The 20,666-nt window shown below is 35.6% G+C and overlaps 1 protein-coding gene across 3 annotated transcripts; it reads left to right on the top strand.

Annotated features, from left to right (window-relative positions):
• The first annotated feature begins 56 nt into the window (after positions 1 to 56).
• On the top strand, positions 57 to 20,473 carry ccdc180 (coiled-coil domain containing 180). 3 transcript variants are annotated; one of them, XM_088615330.1, is made up of 38 exons: positions 57 to 161; positions 618 to 729; positions 1,396 to 1,574; positions 1,842 to 1,930; positions 2,204 to 2,313; positions 2,423 to 2,551; positions 2,625 to 2,735; positions 2,970 to 3,065; positions 3,263 to 3,426; positions 3,890 to 4,009; positions 5,178 to 5,257; positions 6,347 to 6,435; positions 6,899 to 7,018; positions 7,101 to 7,274; positions 7,857 to 7,972; positions 8,162 to 8,288; positions 8,404 to 8,449; positions 9,172 to 9,332; positions 9,456 to 9,649; positions 9,866 to 10,041; positions 10,465 to 10,645; positions 11,204 to 11,350; positions 11,442 to 11,586; positions 11,925 to 12,041; positions 13,717 to 13,815; positions 14,153 to 14,239; positions 14,331 to 14,518; positions 15,027 to 15,097; positions 15,488 to 15,614; positions 16,171 to 16,248; positions 17,017 to 17,083; positions 17,301 to 17,445; positions 17,761 to 17,921; positions 18,552 to 18,689; positions 18,893 to 19,004; positions 19,229 to 19,334; positions 19,833 to 19,974; positions 20,313 to 20,473. In XM_088615330.1, exons 2-38 carry the CDS (start codon positions 670 to 672, stop codon positions 20,442 to 20,444), a joined length of 4,584 nt encoding a protein of 1,527 aa, XP_088471456.1. In that variant the 5' UTR covers positions 57 to 161; positions 618 to 669; the 3' UTR covers positions 20,445 to 20,473. The 3 variants fall into 3 exon arrangements, with proteins under 3 accessions (XP_088471456.1, XP_088471457.1, XP_088471458.1); XM_088615331.1 differs by having other exon boundaries at positions 93 to 161; positions 642 to 729; XM_088615332.1 differs by having other exon boundaries at positions 96 to 161; positions 677 to 729.
• The last annotated feature ends 193 nt before the right edge of the window (positions 20,474 to 20,666 follow it).

The following is a 20,666-nucleotide window of genomic DNA, read 5'->3' as shown; positions in this document are numbered from 1 at the left end:
TCCATCGTGCAAAAACTACGTTACCCATAAGGCAACTGCATTCCTCGAGGTTTAACGTGAGAATTGCAGTTGGTTGCTATAGTAATATCGGGACGCTGTGATGTGCGACTAGAGACTAAAAATGCAGCAATAGACAAAGCAGAACTAAAAGTAACTTCCAGGTAATAAAAATAATATAAATCGTAATTAAGACTTAACGTTTGTTAAACAGGAAAAATATGAAAGTACGGTACGTTAACTTGGACCTCTGTGGTTTGGACTTCGAATCTACATGAAATTAGTTTCATTTGAGTTATTGAATCCAGACATACACTTATCTTATGTAATGATCTTATTGCTTGCTATTAGTTCATTTTAGCGCTTTTCTTAATATCAAAATAAATTAAGTATATAGCTCACATGATATTTTTACTGTTTATTCTCAATAATAATATTGTAAATAAAACTATACGTACAGTACGAAGTGCATTGCCACTCATTGCGCAAAACGTAATATATATACATACAGTGGGATATTATGAATACACTAATGGCTTCCTACAATATTAAAAAATATTATTTATTGCATTATTGTACTGCACTAGACTCGTGAATGTGCTTTATATCTGATTCTGTAGCTAATGATAATTGTGGCTCCGAAGCTGCTCTCTTTTCCGGTGTTTTTGAAAAATGGCAGACGTTCACGTGGTTCCCAGTGGAAAAGTCTACAGACAAATCTTTGATGCTGAGGTAACTAATAAAAAAATATATATAAATAATACACTATTAACAGGTTTACTCAAGGCATTCTGATGCTGTTTTGGGAGGTGAACTGCATTTACAGAAATGTATCAATGCAACATTCAATTTTGAGTTTGAAGTGCTGTAATATAATTTGTATATTCAGATTGAGGTTGAGTGAACCAGAGTTTTATTCTGTTTTCTTTCAAAATTTACAAAGTTTTACAAAACATTCAGGTAACCTAAATACATTGCATACTTGTTTTCTTGCTTTACCATGAATAGAGATTGCTCTCCCTTTCAACATCCGGTCTGAAGAGTAAGGAGCTAGTGCAAAGACTGAATCTGATTAGAAACTTTCAACAAAAACAGCAGTATCCGAAAAGTAGGTCTGATAATCAAGGCTGTGATTTTAGAATGAAAACATTCAAATTCATATACAAATTAATGCAAGTTGGATAGTTCCTCCTTTCATTCATAGCTCAGCAGCTCTGAGTTTTTTTTTCTTTGGATGTCATGTGGAAATACCCTTGTCTATTCAAAAGAAACCTAATAGAGATGCTTCAACGCTGTGGCAGTACCTGGGCTTAAGTATATGTGGTTTAAATAATTATTTCAAAGCAGTGTTGCTACAGCCTATTTTCTAAGTTGGGATGTCCCATTTTTTACTTTCAGGTTCAGCTTGTGAGGAGTCTGGATGAAGTGAGAAAGAAGCACATTCCCTGTCAAGTGCCTCTGGACAGTGGAAAAATTGCCATGGCGAGGGACCCAGACACTGCTGGGGAAGGAGCTCAACGGCAGGGTGTGTGGACACAGGGAATGACAAACACTTCTTCAGGGAAGAGGGTTTGCAGGTCAGGGAATCACCCCAACTGGAATTTCTCTGCTTTCATGTAGGAATATCTGTTTACCTTTTGCAAAGTAGAAATGCATCGTTTGTAACATTAATAATGATGATATACCATGATGCTTTTTATTGTACAAGAATCCACTGCCTTCAAGAACAGTTCTTCATTCAAACACAGTTACCACTTTATTGTTATTTGAAACTTGGTTAATAATGTTGTCTTACTTTTATTATGGGTATACTGTAGATTTATTATCTGTGCTTTTCACTACAGGGGAGAATTCTCATCCAGCAATAGGCACTATGAAGAAAGTGAGGACCAGATTGCAGCAGAGGAAGTTAGGGGTCTCTCTGATGTTATAGGTAAAATGTTGTTTTTTATGTGCTCATTTGTATTAGACAGACAAAAACAGCATGAATAATCCTGACAACTTTGTGAGATCATACCGTTATTCATTTGTGAATACTTTAGAATAATGTATAGAAACAAATTAATTTTGTTTCTTTAGCTACATTTTGTAAATTGTAAAAACACTTTAGAATAACATACTTCAGACTTGCTGCTTAAAACATTTACATGTGTAATAATCAATTATGTTTTAATGGTTTGCTTAATCTTTATATCTATAAATTCAGTTGCTGAAAAAACAGGCTCAGATATTATTGAGAGACTCACAGAGAACAAGCAACAGAGACACGCAGAAGCAGTGAGTCAGTTACACCAGGAGCTTGTTGTTGTGAGTGCGGTAAGTACACATGCAAGCAGCTGTCAGTAAATTCAGAGTATTGCTCACTAAAGCTATTGGGTTTGGTTTTTCTGCTTATGTAAGAAATAAATTACTTTATTTTTTATAGGATTTTGAGCCACTGTTTAGAGAAGCTGGTGAAGACCTTCTTCATAGACTATCAGAGTCAGATAAGGAAATGGAGGAACTTTTGCAAAGGATTGACAGTGATAACGATCTGGAAAAGTTCACATTTCAGGTCAGGAAAGATCTGTTTGAGTGCTGTATACAGTGATAAATAAGGTGTGTTCTCAGCCTTGTTGTTCTTTTAGGGTCTACATGAGTACTGGGGCTCTGTGAGTCAGGAATCGCTGCAAAGACGAAAATGGATAGAAGATCTTGATGAAACGCTCAATAAATATGAGTCTGAGAGAGCTGTAATGGTAAGATTAATGGTCTAGACTAAATTCAGCAAAACATCTGCTATTTAACACAAGAGAATAGCAGGAATAATTTAAGCCTTTTTAAGACACTTTATTAATGATTTTTATGTTATATATTGTATTTCCTTGGGAAAATGTCTAAATTTGGAGAGAATTGTAATTGAAAATGGACAAATCTTGTTCTATAGACTTATATTGACTTGGTCTCTCTATTAATTTTTTCTTTCTGCATAGATTGGAGAAATTTTGAAAAAATACACTCAGATGCTTGAGAAAATTAGCTACTTGATGCCTCCTGATATCCACAGGTTTATGGATAAGGAATCCATGGTAAGGTTTAATGAAATTATGCAATTATTGTTTTGAAAATTAATGTAAATGAGTTTGTGAAATTAGCCGTGCAGATTTAATTGTCAATATTCAGTGACTTCAAGGCTCTGGTAAGCCTTGATAGGGAGCAGTACTTATAATGTTTACCTTTTAATATTGTTAAGAACTTTCACCCTTATTAAATTTTCTTTACTTAGATGATAAACCAGGCTTTGCTGGCAAACAGACGAGCAGCGGGTAGGCTCTTTGTCAATCTAATGGAGCATGATTTACAAAGGGAGCTGTCTCACAGATTGAGGTGGGAAGACAAACTGCAGGACTGGAAAAAAATTAAGACGCAAGATGCAATTGATCGGTTCAAGTAAGTTGGCTCAAGTAAACTTAAAAAGTATAGTCAGTAGTGATCCAATATATCAGACAGTCCATCACATCTGTTCTGCACATCTTATATACCTGCTAAACTAGTCATTCATTTCTGTATGCTAATATTTTAGTGTTGGACAACTAGAGTAAGTTTTATATAAACTAAACTGCCTTTTCTGAATCATTCATCACAGCAAGAAGAAAACAGTGAATTAACTAATGAAAAATATATGGTGTATGTACTGTATGTGTTCATGGTGTTTGCTTCACATGTGTTAAATTAAAAGCATTAGTGTTTTCAGTACAGCAATGTTTTACATTAGTTAAAGCATGCACTTCAAACACCGGCTGCCTTAAGTAACTCCATGCTAATCCTGGTCATGTACTGTTTTTAGTAACAACACAATGGCATGTGTTTTTGTTTGCTTCTTTCCCTGTTTTCTCTCTATCCATTTTTCCAGGGAGTTCATGAGCAGCCCACACATCCAGAGCCCTGAGGCTGTGCAAAGGACCCTGGACACAATGCGGAAAGCCCAGGAATCTCTGTGTGGGAGAAGATTGAACGTCCTGCAGTCTCTCAGGTTAGACCACAGCAGCAGTTTAAAGTAGAATGGTTGACTTGGACTCGGGTCAAACTCAAGTCTGTATTTTTCTTACACAAGATTTCAGAAATCCAGAATGACTTCAGAGATTTGATAAAAATAACTTGAAAATCTGAAACATTCCATGGCCGTTAGTTTTATTGGTCGTATCGCATTATGGTTCTCTGTTGCACTTACTCTATAACCCCTGCTCCTGCTACACTCTATAAAACCCCCAGCTCTCAGTTTTTTATTGCCATTGTAAAGTAGTAATTTTCTTAATTTGCAAATATTTATTTTTGTTCCACGTGTGGATTTCAGTCCCTGGGTATTCTAAAAGTAAAATGTACTTTAAGTGTAAGATGATAGGATTCAGGGTGGACGTGTCACCAAAGTGAATTTCTACTAGAAACCTGTTGAGACTTATACCTCTCTGAAAAAAAACACAAATATTGCTTTGATAGGACTCTTAACAGTACCCCAAGCAAAACACTAGAATTCCCACAATTATATATATATAAATCTTTGACACAATTGATAGCACTGCATTCTAATATTGAATGAATTCCTCTGCAGTTATTCTCTTGGAGTTCAGAAGTCAATTTAACACCATTTTGACTAAATGGGTTGTTGTAAAGCAATATATTCTGTCTTAGAAATGAATTGTGGGGTGCAATTAACAATAATGTTAATGTGTTAAGAGCAGGGCTTTTCAATGAGTTAGGGATCATTTTAAAAATGGTGATGGCTGTAAGTAAAACTAGTATTATTGTTGTGTTTTACTGTACATGTTTAAATTAAAAGACCGAGGTATGGGTTGATATTTATTTAAAACTTTGGTATGGGTCCATCTTTGGGTTCTGAGTTTATACTCTATACTAATACAGTATATCAAATATAAGCCACACATATTCAAGGAAAGACCAAAATATCACTGAACTTGTATAAGTAACCCTAGTCAACACAAGAAGCTCTTGACTTGTGATTCAAAACTTTGCTTGGACTTGACACGAGTGATTAGAGTACTCCTCTGGTTTAAAGCACTTCATTATAAAAGGGATTATAATGATCTGAAATAAGGGAGGACTAGTGTGTTTTAAGTGCAGATAATTTAACTCATGCACTAATGCTAGTCTAAAGTAAGCCTTTGTTTTCTCCTTGTATGCAGTTCAATCACACCTCCTAGGTGCACTAAAGCAGTGGTTTCTGAATGGTACTCATCTTTGTCAACTGTTAATGAGCAAATAGGTAAGCATATCCAGCACTTCACTTACTAAGACTATATATACTAATGGAAAAAAGAAATGCAACACTTCCTCCTCCACACTCTGGCCCACCTGTCTGTGTGGAAGAGGATGAAGAGTGACTCATCCATGAAGAGGGCCTGATGCCAATGCTGACAAGTTCATCACAGCCTTTGTCTGGCCCAAGCCAGTCGAGTGTGACGTCCAGGAGCTGTGAGCAGAGGGCCTCTGACAAGTCACCCTGCTCTAAGGCCAGCAGCATGGAGCCTCACTGTCCTGTCATGATGTGGGCATTGTGTCAGCTGGCAGTTTCAGCACCAGTACAGGTGGCAGGTCTGAAACGATCTCTCAGATGGACCAGTCTGATGTGTCGGTCCTGTTCTGGTATGGTCACTCGAGGGTGACCAGATCTTGGACAGTCATCTGTCCTGCCGAACTGCTGAAACCTTCTCTGCAGTCGGGACACAGTAGAGCGTCTTACTCCATAGTGTCTTGCAATGCTGGTACATGATATGCCTACCTGCAGCATCTCAATGGCTCTCCCCCTTGCTTCTGGTGATGTTCGAGGCATCATGGAATGCACAGAAAACTGACTAAGTGTGGCCTTTTTATTGCAGTGATGTTAAGTTTGAATTAAGGCCTTTTTAAAGGTGACCTGATCAGGTATTGTTCCACCTGGACCTCACTGGGTAAAAGTGCACCTAACGAGCTTTTGTGTGATTGGCAAGTTGCAATGTCTCACTGCACGAGGTGTATTTCTGGTCAGAGGGCTTAAAAGAAATTGACAACGTTTTGTGAAAGTACATAAGCTATAACTATAGTATTCTCATTCCAGAAAATGTTGCATTTCTTTTTTCCATCAGTATATATATTAATTTAAAATGTAACTGAAATGTACATGTAATTTAAAAATGTCTAAAACATTATTATATTAGACTTTTTAAGGGAATGACTGAAAACATTTATTTAAATGTGGCTGCATCATTGCTCATACACTAGTTTTTATCTAATCATGTGAACAGTATTCAAAAGACACTGAAAAATGCAAGATGTTAGGTTTGTGATTAACTTTTTGTGTTGAAACTGTTTTCAGATACACTGCATATTGATACTATGACCAAACTGCGCTCCTATTATGAACAAATTTGGCAAGACTGTTTGGCTGAGATTGAGAGATTCAAGGTATATAAATTAAACTGCATTTTGTTACTGTCTCCTATGCTAATGCATTATGTACAAAATGTAATTTTAACTGTGCAGTATATGCATATTTTAAATTTCAAACAGGACAAGCATGTGGTATGTTTTGCTTTGGGATAATATTAATTTTTTACAAAATTCTTTAACAGCTGTAAATAAAGCCTTTTTCAGATGTTTTTTTTGTCTGGATGAGATGTTGGGGTAACCCCTCCATTGCTGTTTCACCTGTCCATCAAACAGCAATGCTGCAACTTCCCAAGTCAAACAGTCAGACTTGAAATGTGTCTGTACATCAGTGTCTGGGCCATTCAGTTGTGAATGAAGCAGAAGGGCAACATATCTTGTTTTTGTCAAAGAAAAATCGGACTAAAATGTTGTTCTTAGGAGCTTACTCCATAGTAAAAACATATTTCTTCATGATCATGTTCCATTTTCTTCTCTCCAGAAAGAAGTGAGTTCTTATGCACTTTCTGATCATGAGGTTCACTGTATTTGCAACAACAAACTTCTACCGCTTGTTGGACAGAGTCAGCGAAATCAAGAAGCATACCTGGAAGCAATGGATGTAAGATTACTAGAAAAAAACAACAATGTTTTCTTTGGAGATCTGTGAACATTATAATGAACCCTTCCTACTTTCCATGCAGAAATCATTTGAAGAGCTGGCAAAGAGGGTCAGTGCTCAAAGTAAAGTTCTTTTTAAATTTGCCCGGGGGGCTGCCCACCTCTGGGAGCTGCATAGCACAGGCCTGCAGAGAAAGGAGCAGCTGCTGCAGGACCAACTGGATGAGATCCGCCATGCACATGACCAGGACAATCAGGTGCGGTCACACCTGTAAGAGTGTCCATGATTTCCATTTTACATGTGACTTTGGCATTCCTAACAAAAATACAACAGATGCACAAAATTGATTATTTTATTTTGAAGCCTACTTTTTAAACTTTTTTAAGAGTCATATCACCCTGAATTCATTGTTGATACAGTATATATTAAAAAGTGCCTTGATTCTGACACTGTAAGAACTTTAATTTTCTAAATGCCTACATTTAAATAAATTATATTATTAGCTCAAAGATTCTATAAGTAATTTTACATTTTGTAACTTGAAAATCAGGCACTTCATGATTCTGTGCTGATTTTAACATTCTGTTTCTGACAAATGTTTCTTAAAACTATTTTGATGTTAAATGATCATGTGTGTAAAAGTAAGAAGATTAAAGTGTCGTTTCTGGCTTTTTTTAAGGTCTCATTAATGACAGTCAGTAAAATTAAAACGTATCATGTAGCATTCAATGTTGAAGATTCTGAGTTGGTCAAATAAAAAAGAAATAGCCATTTGTTTATTTTGAAAGCCTCAGTTTAAGTTGATCTGTGTCTGTTTCTTTACCTTTTTTCTCTCTAGGGCAAAGAAGCAAGTCTGGATATTATGATGGATAAACTCAGGCAAGAGAGCACAGAGGAGGCCCTGAAGAACAGTTTGGATAAGGCACTTAGCTTTCTGGAGGAAATTAAAAATGGGTAATTCTTTTTAATATAACTCATATGGAGTTTGTGTATGCACCAACGTTAACTGCAGTGAATATTTCCTGTGTAGAGTACAACAAATTAAAATAACAACATGTAAAACAAACTTAATTTCTCACTAAAAATACTGTATATATTAGGTGTAGTCTATTGTTCACAAAATCTGATTATTTCTTTCTCCAGGTATTTCACTTTTTATAAAGAACAAGTTGATGTGGTTGAATCATACCCTGCCATGGTCCTGGAAGAACTGCAGTTATACAGCACTGCTGTTAGTAAATTCTTCCACGTGAAAGAGATTTTCAAACAGGTATAGCGTTTTTTTCTTCTGCAAATAGATTAGTTGAAGGGACCTTTTAAAAACATTATATATGATTTCCAAGCATGAAAAAATGATTGCATTTGTCTTTGATTTTTCTCTTAAGGAAACTGAAGAGCAATATTCTGTGTGTTCTACATCATTAAGCCTAGGTAAGAGATTTGTATAGATGTAAAATAACTTGAACATATCTACTGTTACGTTTCGACGAGCTCCAGCACCGCCGCATTAGCTCCACCAATTACCAATGCGCATTCCACACATGCTGGAGACTCATTGGGGCCATCCTCTACGAGATCAGGCCGGGCCTATCAAGCCAATTAGATAGATAGATAATACTTTAATAATCCCGTAGGGAAATTGAAATTAGGGAACCTCGCACAGTATTTAAGACATTGAGTCACTAACCCTGCTTTGAGTGTCTCAGTTTCAGGTTCTCAGAAGTATTTCTCAGTGTTTCTTAATCCTCAGTTTCCAGTGCCTCAGCCATCATTGCCACTAATTATCTCTTAATTACCTCAGAACTCAGCCTCTGCTCTGCCTGCTTCAGCTGCGCAGCTACTGCCTCAGCTGTTTCCTCAGTCTCAGCTCTGTTTGTCCTCTTTAGCGCTGTCATCAAATAAATGATCTCGATTGCCGCATATCTTGGCTCATGATTCTAATTTTCACCGAGCCCATTTCAACACCTTTTCGGGCCAGGCGTAACATCTATTGCATGTACACAGCATACAGTATATGTGACCCTTTCAGTACTTTTTAAAATTAAATGTAGGACCAGATCAGCAGCCTTCATGTGATTTATTTATGCATTAAACGTAAAGAGAAGAAGATTTTGCATTTGTAGCAGCTAATAGATATTTGTATCTTGCTTAAGATGCAGGTGGTAAAGGTTTTGTAAGGAAGAAACGCCATCCCACAACTGGTCAGGGAAGAAAGCGACTTATCACTAGTACACCAAAGGGAGCCTCCCATCCTCAATATGATCACATGGATCTTCTTCTTACCTGCTCCTCTGTAGAGCTCCAATCTACTGAGGTAGGGAAAAAGTGGTGACGGATGTCAGAAAATAACACAATAATTAGATCATATTATTTAAAATAGTACAATTGATTGTAGATCATTTTGTCTCAACTTAGTTTTATTATTTCCTCCTTTTAGGATGAATTAGAATCGCAGATTGATTCCCATGATCCTTCTCAAATCTGTGAGACATTCACGACATCCAGAGGCAATGTGTACAATGCCTGGAAGTCAATCTTGAAAGTGTCAGAAGATGGAGAACAGAGCAAGCCCCCTTCTTATGTGGAAGTGGTGCTATTATCAGACAGCATGCTTACAGATCTATTGAAAAGGTGTGTAATACTTCTGCTACTAGTACTGATAGTATGTCTGCTACGACTAGTAATAAAAATACTAAAGCATTGTACATTGATGTGTATTTAACTGATTGACATGCTGCAATGTTTGATTGCATGTTAGTGTGTGGTTACATATATTTGTAATAAATTCTAAGTTTGTCCTCAGTAATCAGTCCTGTAAAGTTTACTTTTTGTGTCCCCTACCTCTAGTGTGAGGCTGGCATTCTTTGAGCACTTGGAGGATAGGTATCAAGTAACCCTTACTAATGCAACTAGCATTGTGGCAGCTAAGAAAGACGAACTTAAATCCGAACTGGAACTGCGGTTACATCTTCATCAACCAAGAGCAAAGAGGATTGAGATGGATATTCACAATGTTCGAGCTGGTGAGATCAATAGAATGATGAAGCACTTTCAGTGTTTTATTTGATTGACTTAAAGAATCTATAAATGTTATATTGGATGCTATTGACACTTCTGTTGTTCTGTATTATAAATAGAAGGTCATACCTTTAAATTTGTGTGACAAGGATGTATAATTTAGCAATACATTTTTATATGTTCTTAAAATCCAAGGACTATGATTGATTGTAAAGACAAATAAGATAAGATAAGATATCTTTATTGGCCATGTGCAATTTCTTGTATTAGGAATTTGTCTTTTCGCATACCCCGACTTGCTCTCCATGAGAGAAGCTTGGGGTCAGAGCGCAGGGTCAGCCATTTATACAGTGCCCCTGGAAATAATAAGGTGTTTGTCAATAGACCATCATTTCAACCTTCCTTTTTAATTTCTTTTTTTCTCACAGCTGAGTTAGTGCTTCACAGAGACCGAGTAGAGCGACATTGCAAAGGAATTACAGAGGCCTTGAACACTTTAAAGGCAGAGTTTGTTACTCTTCGTCAAGACCAGAAGACACTAACTGAAGATTTCCGAAGACAGATCTATGGCATGGAGAGCATCTTTATAAACGCATCCAAATCAGACATGTGAGTCCATTGCTGATTGCAACAAATCTTCACCAGGAAATTTAGATGATCTTAAATTTAAAATATATCATTATGCAAAAAAGGTTTATACATTTATAAAATTGTGGATTAGTGAGAAGCAGGTTATCTTCCATCTTCATTAAACTTAATTTGTTATTCCAGGATATCTGTGACCTGCTTTCCAAAAAAACAGGCTTCTTAAAGATTAGCAATCAATGTTAAGGTTTTTTTTGTGATTGTGCCAGTAAAATTTCATTTTTTGAAATACCCTGGAAGTATCTGGTTTTGAGAGAAGGGGCCAAAGTTTTTTTTAAATATTTTAAAATTAGAGTCAGTATCTTTTTTATGCTCTCCCATAATGCACAACAATGTGTCAATACCAGCTGATTTGCTCCTCAGGATGTGATTACCTTATTTTCAGATAATTTCATTGGTTTGGTGGACTTATTCATGCTGTTTACATTAGTGTGGTGTTACATATAACAGGGCACTATACAAAAGTGAATGATTGTTTTGGTTTGATTCTTTTTCGTTCTAATAATTTTTCTCACTCTCTAGCTTAGTTGGTCTTTGTGGCTCGCTGCAGTCCAACCTTGATAAGCATATGGGTTTGATCCAGACATCCTTACGGCAGTACAGGCAGAAACTGGAATCTACGCTTGGACGTCTAAGGGAATCCAATGCAGAGTTTATAAAATCCTTTAGGTACAATAGTGACTACTTGATTTCTTTTAATCCATAACACAGTGGTGTGGTAGGTGAGAGCACATGACAGAGCTGTCTTCTTTATTTTTAGATTATTTTCTGAAGGCGGGAATTTTACTCCTGAAGAGATTGATTTGTTCCAGAGGCGACTTGAGAAGACTTCTGGTCGTATTGACTCCACTGATGAGCTGTTGTTGTTGGATATGGAAGGAATGGAGTCAAAGTGTCTTGAACAGGTAGAGAAACTTATCTGAAAATTTTGGAATCTTTTTTTGTATCTCATTTGCTCATTGTTCCTCTTTAACTCCTTGTCATTTCCCCTCTGTTGAATATGGTAAATTGTAGTTTAAACTGAAGTTTACACTTAATATAGACTTAAACTCTTCTGTTTACATTTTGTATTTTAAAGCAAAGCATGATAATAAAATATGTTCGCAGGAAAAGATAAACTTCCAAGCAAAGTGCGTTGGAAATGGATATATATTAACTTAGTAAATTAACCATATTGAAGTTTTCTAAAATAAGAAATTGTGCGATATTAAGACTATGGTTTTGTTTTTCTTATTGTTTTAAGGCAACAGAGGTGGTTAATAAGTTTGAAGACAAATTCCATTATCTTACAGTAGATCTGACCTTCATGGAAAAAATTCAGCGATTGCTGACTAACACACAAGTTCTAATAAAAACAGAGGTAAGCCATGACTGTAGCTTTCACAATTAGTATTTCCACAGCTGTATACTGTATAGTATCGGTCAAATATTATTATTGAACATGTAGCCTATATATTTTTAATGTTTTTAGTAGTCTTTTCTAAAATACTCTTTATTTGGGTAGTCTGTAATAACCTGTATATTTTAAAATAACATTTCTTTAATATATATTGTAAACACTTCAGCAACTTTCATAGTTGCATTAGCAGCCCTAGATTTGTCATAGAATATACAGTACACTAAATGGTTTGGAATGTTACACTGGAAGACAGGAATGAGATGTTATAGCATCCTGAAATGCTTAACTTTTAAATATTTACTTTAAAAGTTCTAACTTTAGAACTATTGCTTAATTGTTCTACAGAGAACATTAAAATGCTGAAAGGGTATATTTTTATGGTAAATATTCACGTTTATTTTTATTGTACTGTTGCTGCTCTATTTTGCACTAATATAATAGTGACAGGGTGGTGAGCATTCCTGCCTTGTAGTACTGGGGCCCTGGGTTCAGTTACTGGGGTTCTGTCTACATGGAGTTTGTATGTTTTTCCCATGTTTACATGGGTTTCCTTTGGCTGGTCTAGTTTCCTCCTACAGTCCAAAAAGATGCAGGGTAATTGATTTATGAAAAATTGGTCCTGGTGTGTGTTTGTGCGTGTTTGTGTATTGTATGTGTGTGCCCTGCGATGGACTGGCGTCCTATACAGGGTGTACCCCGCCTTGTGCCTGTTTGTTGTGCCAGGAAAGGCTCCAGCTCCCCTCTGACCCTGTACTGAATAAGCAGATTAGAAAATGGATGAATGGATAATAGGGACTTTAGCTTTCATTCATCATATAAAAAACTAGTCTACAAGAAATCTCCCAGACCAATCAATGATACTCATATACTGTGTCTAATTGTTGGCAGAAATAATAAAAAACCTAATCAGTCTTATGGTTCAGTAATATTATACTATATTATTCTGTAGTTAAGGTGGGTAGCTGCGTCAACATGTGTAGGCTGCAAAGGAGCTTCGGGTGTGAGAAGGCTCCACAGCCGAAACGTTGTGTTTTCTTTCTTCTCTTTTCAGCATGGAATAAACCTATTACTTGTTCCTTTGCAGCCTATGCATGCTGACACAGCTACCCACCTGAACTACTTCAACCTACTTCTGCTGCGGCCCACTATGCCTTCCTCTAAATCTTTTTCTTATTTCTTCGTTGTTCCTTCTCTTCCTCCCTGGGCTACATGCCCCCCTCTCTTACTAAACCAGCATTCTGTCTCTTCACAGCGATCTGTTCCAAGACCAGGCTTTCTAACCACCTCCTATCCCTTTACAGATGTCCTCGTTATAATATAATTCTTAGGAGTGCACCCTTACACCTGAAGAAGGCTTCACAGCTGGAACTTTGTGTTTTCTTTCTTCTCTTTTCAGCATGGAATAAACATATTACTTGTTCATATATTATGCTATATAATAATATATAATATTAATATTTTTTGTTGTAATTGGGGTTTTCTATTTTACATTCCTAAAATATACCTGTGTTTTTTATTTGTACTGATTTGGCCTGTTACTCTTTATTCTCTAGGATACGTTCTGCTTTATGTTTTACAATGCACATCAGTCCACTGGTCATCTTTTAAGCACTAAAAGTTGTATATTTTTCTGCAGGTAACTAAGAGCAATAGGCAGACGGAAAACTTAAGTACCTATCTGGCCCAGTTTGAGAGCAAGATAGATGCGTGTGCCAGACCCAATATAGATAAAGAGGTAATAGGAATTTCTCTGAACTCTCATTATCAATGTTCCGTTCCTGTTTTTATATATTGTGTTGTATTGATTATCATAGTGTCTTAGTGTCTTTCAAAAAACAGCTAAATGAGGTCCTCAGATCAGTTGGCTACAAACTGCCAGAACAGCAAGATGGCCTCCTCTCCTTTGTAATTCTTCTTGTGTTCTTAAATTGCAAATGTTAAAAGATGACTCATACTCAATATTATTCAATATGTTTAAATATTACTGAGTAGAACTGATTCTGGAAAACGCAGTTTAGACAATTCCATTCCATGTTTTTGTTACAGTACGTGTTTTCTGTCCTCTGTTTCAGACTGTAACTCCTGATGATCTTTACTCTTTTACTCGGTTCATAATGGAAGAGCTCAAGAAAAGATGTCTGTACCTGGACTGCTTGATTGTAAGTATATATAATTTATTTGCTCATCAGTTTACTTTTTCCATATGGACTATTTGTGCTAAATGCTGTATGATGGCTTCCTGGTGTGCAGGACATCACCTCCACAGATATAGGTCCTGAGGCTCCCTTGCAAGGTTCCTTTGCCACAGCTGCCCGTACAGAGACCCTGAAACAGGAGAAGCTGGGGAGCCAGACTACAGACAGCCTCCTGCAGCCAAGCAGGATGGGCAGACCTGCCATTGAGGATGTGGCTGTTGGTGTTATTCAGCACATATTACAGTAAGCTGTCAAAGTCAAATTCTGAAATGCAGTTTTTTTAGGTAAATGTCAAAACATATTATGCAGGCTTAATGAGTTATTCACATACCCCATTGAAATCGCTGATATTTTCTTAAAAATGATTCTGTTTTCAGTCAATGGATTCAAAATGCTGCTTTTCTCAGATTCACAGTAAATAGGCTTATGAATTTTCTTAAGAAAAGTATCTGTTCTCTTAAGTTTTTAAAATTCTAATTTACTATATGCTTTCTTTTCTGTTCCTCTTCAGATTTGCCTTTAACCTTTTTTTCAAGAGATTACAAGTTGTTGAAGGTTTATTGGTTTCAATTAAATGTAAATGTTAAGAACAGTAAGCAATTCAGAAAATGTGGCAGACCTTGGGATGAATCTGAAAGTTGTATTCCAGCATCCGTTTTGTTGTCAATTAAGTAACTGTATAAGATCTAGAAAATATGTATTAAGTACATTTATCCTTTACCTGTTCTGAGATTTTTTTTTCTTTCTCAAGAACACAGAAATCCAAAGTCATGCCAGATCTTCAAGGAGAGCAAGCGGAGAGAAGTCAGCCATTAACAGCTGGTACTGTTTGTAAAGTTCTTTTGCAAACAGTCTACAGTTTTATCCTTATTTAAAATAAAATATTGGAACTGATACAATTGGGATAGGTTCTCTGGAATACAAAATAGGCTAACTGAACAATTGATCTTAAATCCATACACTTTTTCTATGCCAATAATTGCAGTATACTGTATAGTGACTGATCCCTCAACTGCTTCTTCTATTCTATTTCTCTTTTTTCTGTCTAATGAGTTCTCATGTTTATATTTGTTCTAATTTGTTGCGTTCACATTTCAAAATGCAATTCAACAGTGTGCTAATATAATAATTACATAATTATTAGTGATAATAATAGTGAAAGGCAACTTAAAATGTATTTTTAAGCAACTTGGCAGGGCTCTCCTTTTACAGGGACCTACTGTGCTGGCCAGACCCAAAGTCGGCCAACCAGTGAGGTGGCTGTAGCCCTGCGAAGATCAGTGGGGTCTGCCACTGGCCTGAGAACGGAGGCCCCACTCAGGAGAGTCTCGTCCACATGGTGCGTAATGAAAGCTCTCTTCCCAGGTTAACTACGAATAACACTAGCAAGATCACGAAGCATTTTTTATTAAAAACAGTTTTCATCATTTATAATGAAAGGAAGACTTTTTAAAAGTGAAACGTGTTACCATTTGCATTAAATGAAAGATTCAGGTTTATTGCTAGATTTGATTTTTCTTCACTCTTCACTGGTTGTAGCATTCAGGTAAGTTTTTTCAGCAATTTGTGTTGGGATCTAAACAATCCTTCTGCTTACATTTACATATAAATCTGTTGTTTGGATTCCATTTAGGTTTGTGTATCCATATACATTGAGCAAAAAGGTAAAAAATTGTGAAAAATGCTTGAAGATAATTTTCTTCATGCTTAATATAAAATAAATTAACTAATACACTAATATTCCAATACATTGTGGAAATGTTAGAAGATATTATAGCATTAGTAATCCTTTTATATACTGTATATTTAAATATATAATATATAATATTATGTACTGTATATATATATACTTCACACTCTTTGTACATTTTTAAAATATTTTATTTTTGTCTTAGTGTCAAAAGGTTTTCCAAGCCTACTCGGTTTGATAAGAGATTCCAGGTTTTTGGACCCAAGCCTGAACAGGAGCCTGTGTAAGAAAACGTAAAGTCTTTGTCTTCCATCGTGTTTATAGGGCTGTGCATTTCTCACACCTTGACTTTTCATTGCACTTCACTCCTTATCCTGCAGAGGTCTGCATTTCATTCATGTTCTAAAAATAAAAAAAAATCTAATAAATGTGTCTCATTTAGAAAATACCCCAATTACAAGGAACCATTATGGCCACGAACACAGAAATTGTATATATTCCATAGGTAACATGTCAAAATATACCCATATACCCATATTTTGACAGGGTAACATCAGTCCAAAGACTGGATGGACTAAGGGCATATGTTCTTTATTCATACAAAAGTAACATGGGTAGCTTGTGAAACAATATTTTTACATAATCTTCATAAAATCCTAAATAAAAAAAAATGTCTTATTTAATTTGCTGATTTTTCTTGGGCAATTTTTCAGGGTTTGGCACTTAAAATGGGAAATTCGTTATAACAATAAATCTCATCTTGTTTTGATGACTTGTACATTTACAGTACCTGCAGAGTTTTGTAAAAAATACATTTTTTGGCAACAATGTATTACTAAACTAAGACATTGAAATATATCAGATCAAATATTTGAAAAACTAAAATATAGGTAGAAGTATGCACTCTTAATTTGCACATTTGTGGTTTAATGCGCCTCATGAATGTATACAACTACTTAATTTAGGACCCATTAGTTACTAATACTAATTCTCTACCTACATTCAGTCATGAAAAGAATAGATAATGCCTATCTCTGCTTTCTTTTGGCAGTTCCTTCAAAGAGGTAATCAACAGTATCCTATGGAAAGCTAATGATGTTTTACTAGCTGTGGCTGAGGTATGAAATCATTTACAGCTGTGTCTTTCAATGTTTAATTCTTTATTCTTTCCAATGTTTATACTTACAGTATAGGTAATGGACTTAGTTAAAATATTTTCTTCAAATTGTATTGTGTACCATTGAGACTTCATTGATACATTATCAGCTGATCTCAGCCAGATCAGTGGTGGCAGGTTCATTTAATTTATTTTGGCTTTTGGTTGATCTTGACCAGGAGTTCTACAAAAAGAAAGAGAGACGGGCCATCACCCGGCCCCAGTATCTGCAAGAGACCTTTGAGCACTGTGCAGAGGTGTTGAACAGCAAGCTGCTGTCTTACCAAAACCAAGCCCATGATTACCACAATGCATGCCTGCAAGGTAAGTATCTTCTCCCATTGAGGTAATATAGGACTTAGTAGAACTGATTTTGCAATGTTTCTGCTTTCACACATCTACTATGAGTATGATGGAATATGAATATGCTATGAATGCTGCTTGTATGGGGTTACTTTTTTATTTTTGTGGAACATAAGATGTCTTCCAACCCTTTGTTTCATTTCATTTAATTTAGAGAAGCAGTCTCTGCAAGAGGAGCATATATTTCCTTTAGGACAGGTGTCAACAGTGATGACAGGATAGTTAAGGCATACAAAAAGGTAATGATGTATGTATTGTGTTTAATCCTTCTGGCAGAGTTCAGAGAGCAGCTGATGCGGTTTGAGCAGTGTCTGTCGCATGTGCCTAGGCAACTCATTGGCCACCTGTCAGAACAGCACTTGCAGAAACTCAGCCAAGCTACATCCCAGATATACCAGCATTTTGCACTAAAACAGCAGGAGAGTGAACATCAACAGGTACAACACTTCACCAATTGTTCTGTATGATAGTTTTATGATACTATTATTTGTCAAAAGACAGACCAGGTAGACCCATCATTAACATACTGTTTTTATGGGGGAGGTCATGGGAAAAGGGATATCTGAATAGATTTTTAAGCCATCTGTTTCCAACAGAGATCACTTAAATTAAGGTTACTCTTATCTTATTGCCCTTATCTCATATTTAAAACACTAAAAACTGATCACTTGCCTCTCCTAATTATTTTGCCAAATGCTTTTCTCTGCATTCATGATTAATGTTTTTAACATTTTAACATTAATCCCATAAGTTTGTAACAACACTTTGTAAGACTTTTATTATTTAGGACCATCATTATTTGCTTTCTAACAGTGTAGCCGTTTATACATGTCGCAATTTATACGTCGCAGCGGCATCATAATTTTGTTCTTTCATATTTTAGTGTGTTGACTTCTGTTCTTAAGTTTTAATGCTTAGTTTAGTCATGAAATAGTGGACATACAATATTAAGATGCTTTCACTAATTGCAATATATTCTTAGTCATGTTTGTAATTGTTTTTCTTTAGCGTTTCTGTTTAAATTTTTCTGATCATCCTGTATTATTATATATTTTTAATGTCTATAGAATGACCATTGGAATAAACTGCGACCCACTCTAGGCCATCCAAACAGTGTGAATGAGCTTGAGAGCTTGTGTAACCTGGAGGAAGTGAGACTTAAAGAACTGATAAATACAAACGACACCACCAAATTACAACTGCAGGTCAGGATGTGCAAACACAAATTTATTTTATTACTAGTAAAGATTTTTTGTCAATACTGTAATTGATAGTGAGTGTACTTACTCTAATCTGCTTTTGTATTTTTAATAATAATATCTAATAAGAGAAACCTGTAATCTGGAGCATGTTTTCATATACCAACATGATTGTACTGATTTTAAAGAATTATTTTTTCACATTGCAGGAGTGTTTGAAAAAACACGCTGAAGAATTTGTTACAGCACTTGCTTCGCTAACAGAAAACCTTCTTCTCCTGCTGGATGACTTTGTGACTATAGATGATATTCAGATTGGACGTAAGTCTCTGTCCTAAACTTCATTGCATTTGTAACACAGATAAATAGCTTTGGTTTATTAAAATTAGAGAAAATTCGTTATGCGCATTTGTTGCGTTCCAAGTTTGATATGATGTATTAAAAGTTGTTCGAGACACAGGTAGTCAGTCTCTTCATTGATATTTCTGTTGTTTTTCAAGATCAATGCAATTGAAAGTTTAATTACCTTGATTTCTTTCATTTAGAAATTGCAGTTGTGAAGGAAAATACTTGTACTCTTATACGCCGAAAACAAGCAGGTCTCCCTCTGGAGGACAAACAATATAAACCTTTAATACAGCGCGGCAGCAGGTAAACAGAATTGCAGATTAGGATATGCTAATATGCTAAGGACAATATTTTGATGAGAAATGTTTTTGATTAAATGCTAGCAATCAAAACTAAACTTGCGTGATTCTGTAACTTATGCTGTGAAAAATGTATTCTAGAATACTGCAGGTTTTCCATAAGGTTTCACATCAAAAGTTAAAATCATAAAGTTACAGAATAGTTTTTAGAGAAGGCTGAGTGAATACAATGCTTAGCATGTTATTCTGTATTTACCCAGGTGGTAAAGAGCAATTGTACAGTTTACCTAGAAAAATGAAAACCTTTCAAGATACCTTTGCTGTTTTTGAAATTACCTTCTTATTTAATGTTTTGGGATTTTTAAAAAGAGATATCTTTTTCCAGGTGGGGAAAAGGCATTAAAGAAAATTATGATTTCTAAGCCTTCCTTTACATTAGTGTTTCTCTTGCTGTTCAGTGTGTTTTCTATGCATTTTCACATTGTTTAATTTATTTTAACAGAACATGGCCAGGAATTCCTTACTTTGAACCCAAAGCCAAAATAAATGCTGAAAAATCCTGCAGAGAAACAGCCTCAGTTAAAACTGGAAAAACAACTCTGGGCCACTTGTCAGCAGTAGAAGCAAGAGATTCAGTCTATCAGGTATGTTAAAATGTAGATATTTTGAGTCATAGTATTGCAGAATTTGAAGTGCTTAGCATCCAATCTACAAATCACTTTTCATATTCATCTCAAATAAAAATGCAAGTACAGTACTTCAACTGAAGATTGTATCTCAGAAGTGTGCTTTCATTTAAATAATGCTTATTGGCTATACTCTGGCAGTTTTCTTGTGATAAAATCTGTATTTTGAAAATATTTTGCGGCAGTCTTTAATTTGTATTTTGATAATAATAATACACTGAGATTATAATGCCTGGTGAATAGCTGCAAGCCTTGAAGGCCATGCTGACTTTACCTTTTCATTATTTTCAATGAAGAAGCATCAAACGGAGTATGATAAGGAGATAACGAGAACTGAAGAAGAGTGGGAAGCCCAGAGGAAAAGTGCCAGACAATGGGAGGAAAGCTGGAAAGAATCAGTGTTGAAAATCAAACAGCTATATGTGTGATGACACAATAAATTAGAAAATGAACAATATTTTCTTCTGCATCTTTAAAGACCATAAAATATTTTTCACCAACCTTGTCATTTACTGACTTAATTTACTGTATAATCTTAACAGCTATGATGATAATTAGTAATTTATGAATATATAAATGATCATGGCTTAAAAATGTAGTTCCATTTAGTTCGATCTTGTGTAAAATGCAAGTTAGTATTTTGACAAACT

This window comes from Lepisosteus platostomus, chromosome 21, assembly GCF_059453375.1.
Source record: "Lepisosteus platostomus isolate fLepPlt1 chromosome 21, fLepPlt1.hap1, whole genome shotgun sequence".
Lineage (NCBI taxonomy): Eukaryota > Metazoa > Chordata > Actinopteri > Semionotiformes > Lepisosteidae > Lepisosteus > Lepisosteus platostomus.
Note: the sequence above shows the minus strand (reverse complement) of the source record. Positions and strands in the feature narration are given on the sequence as shown.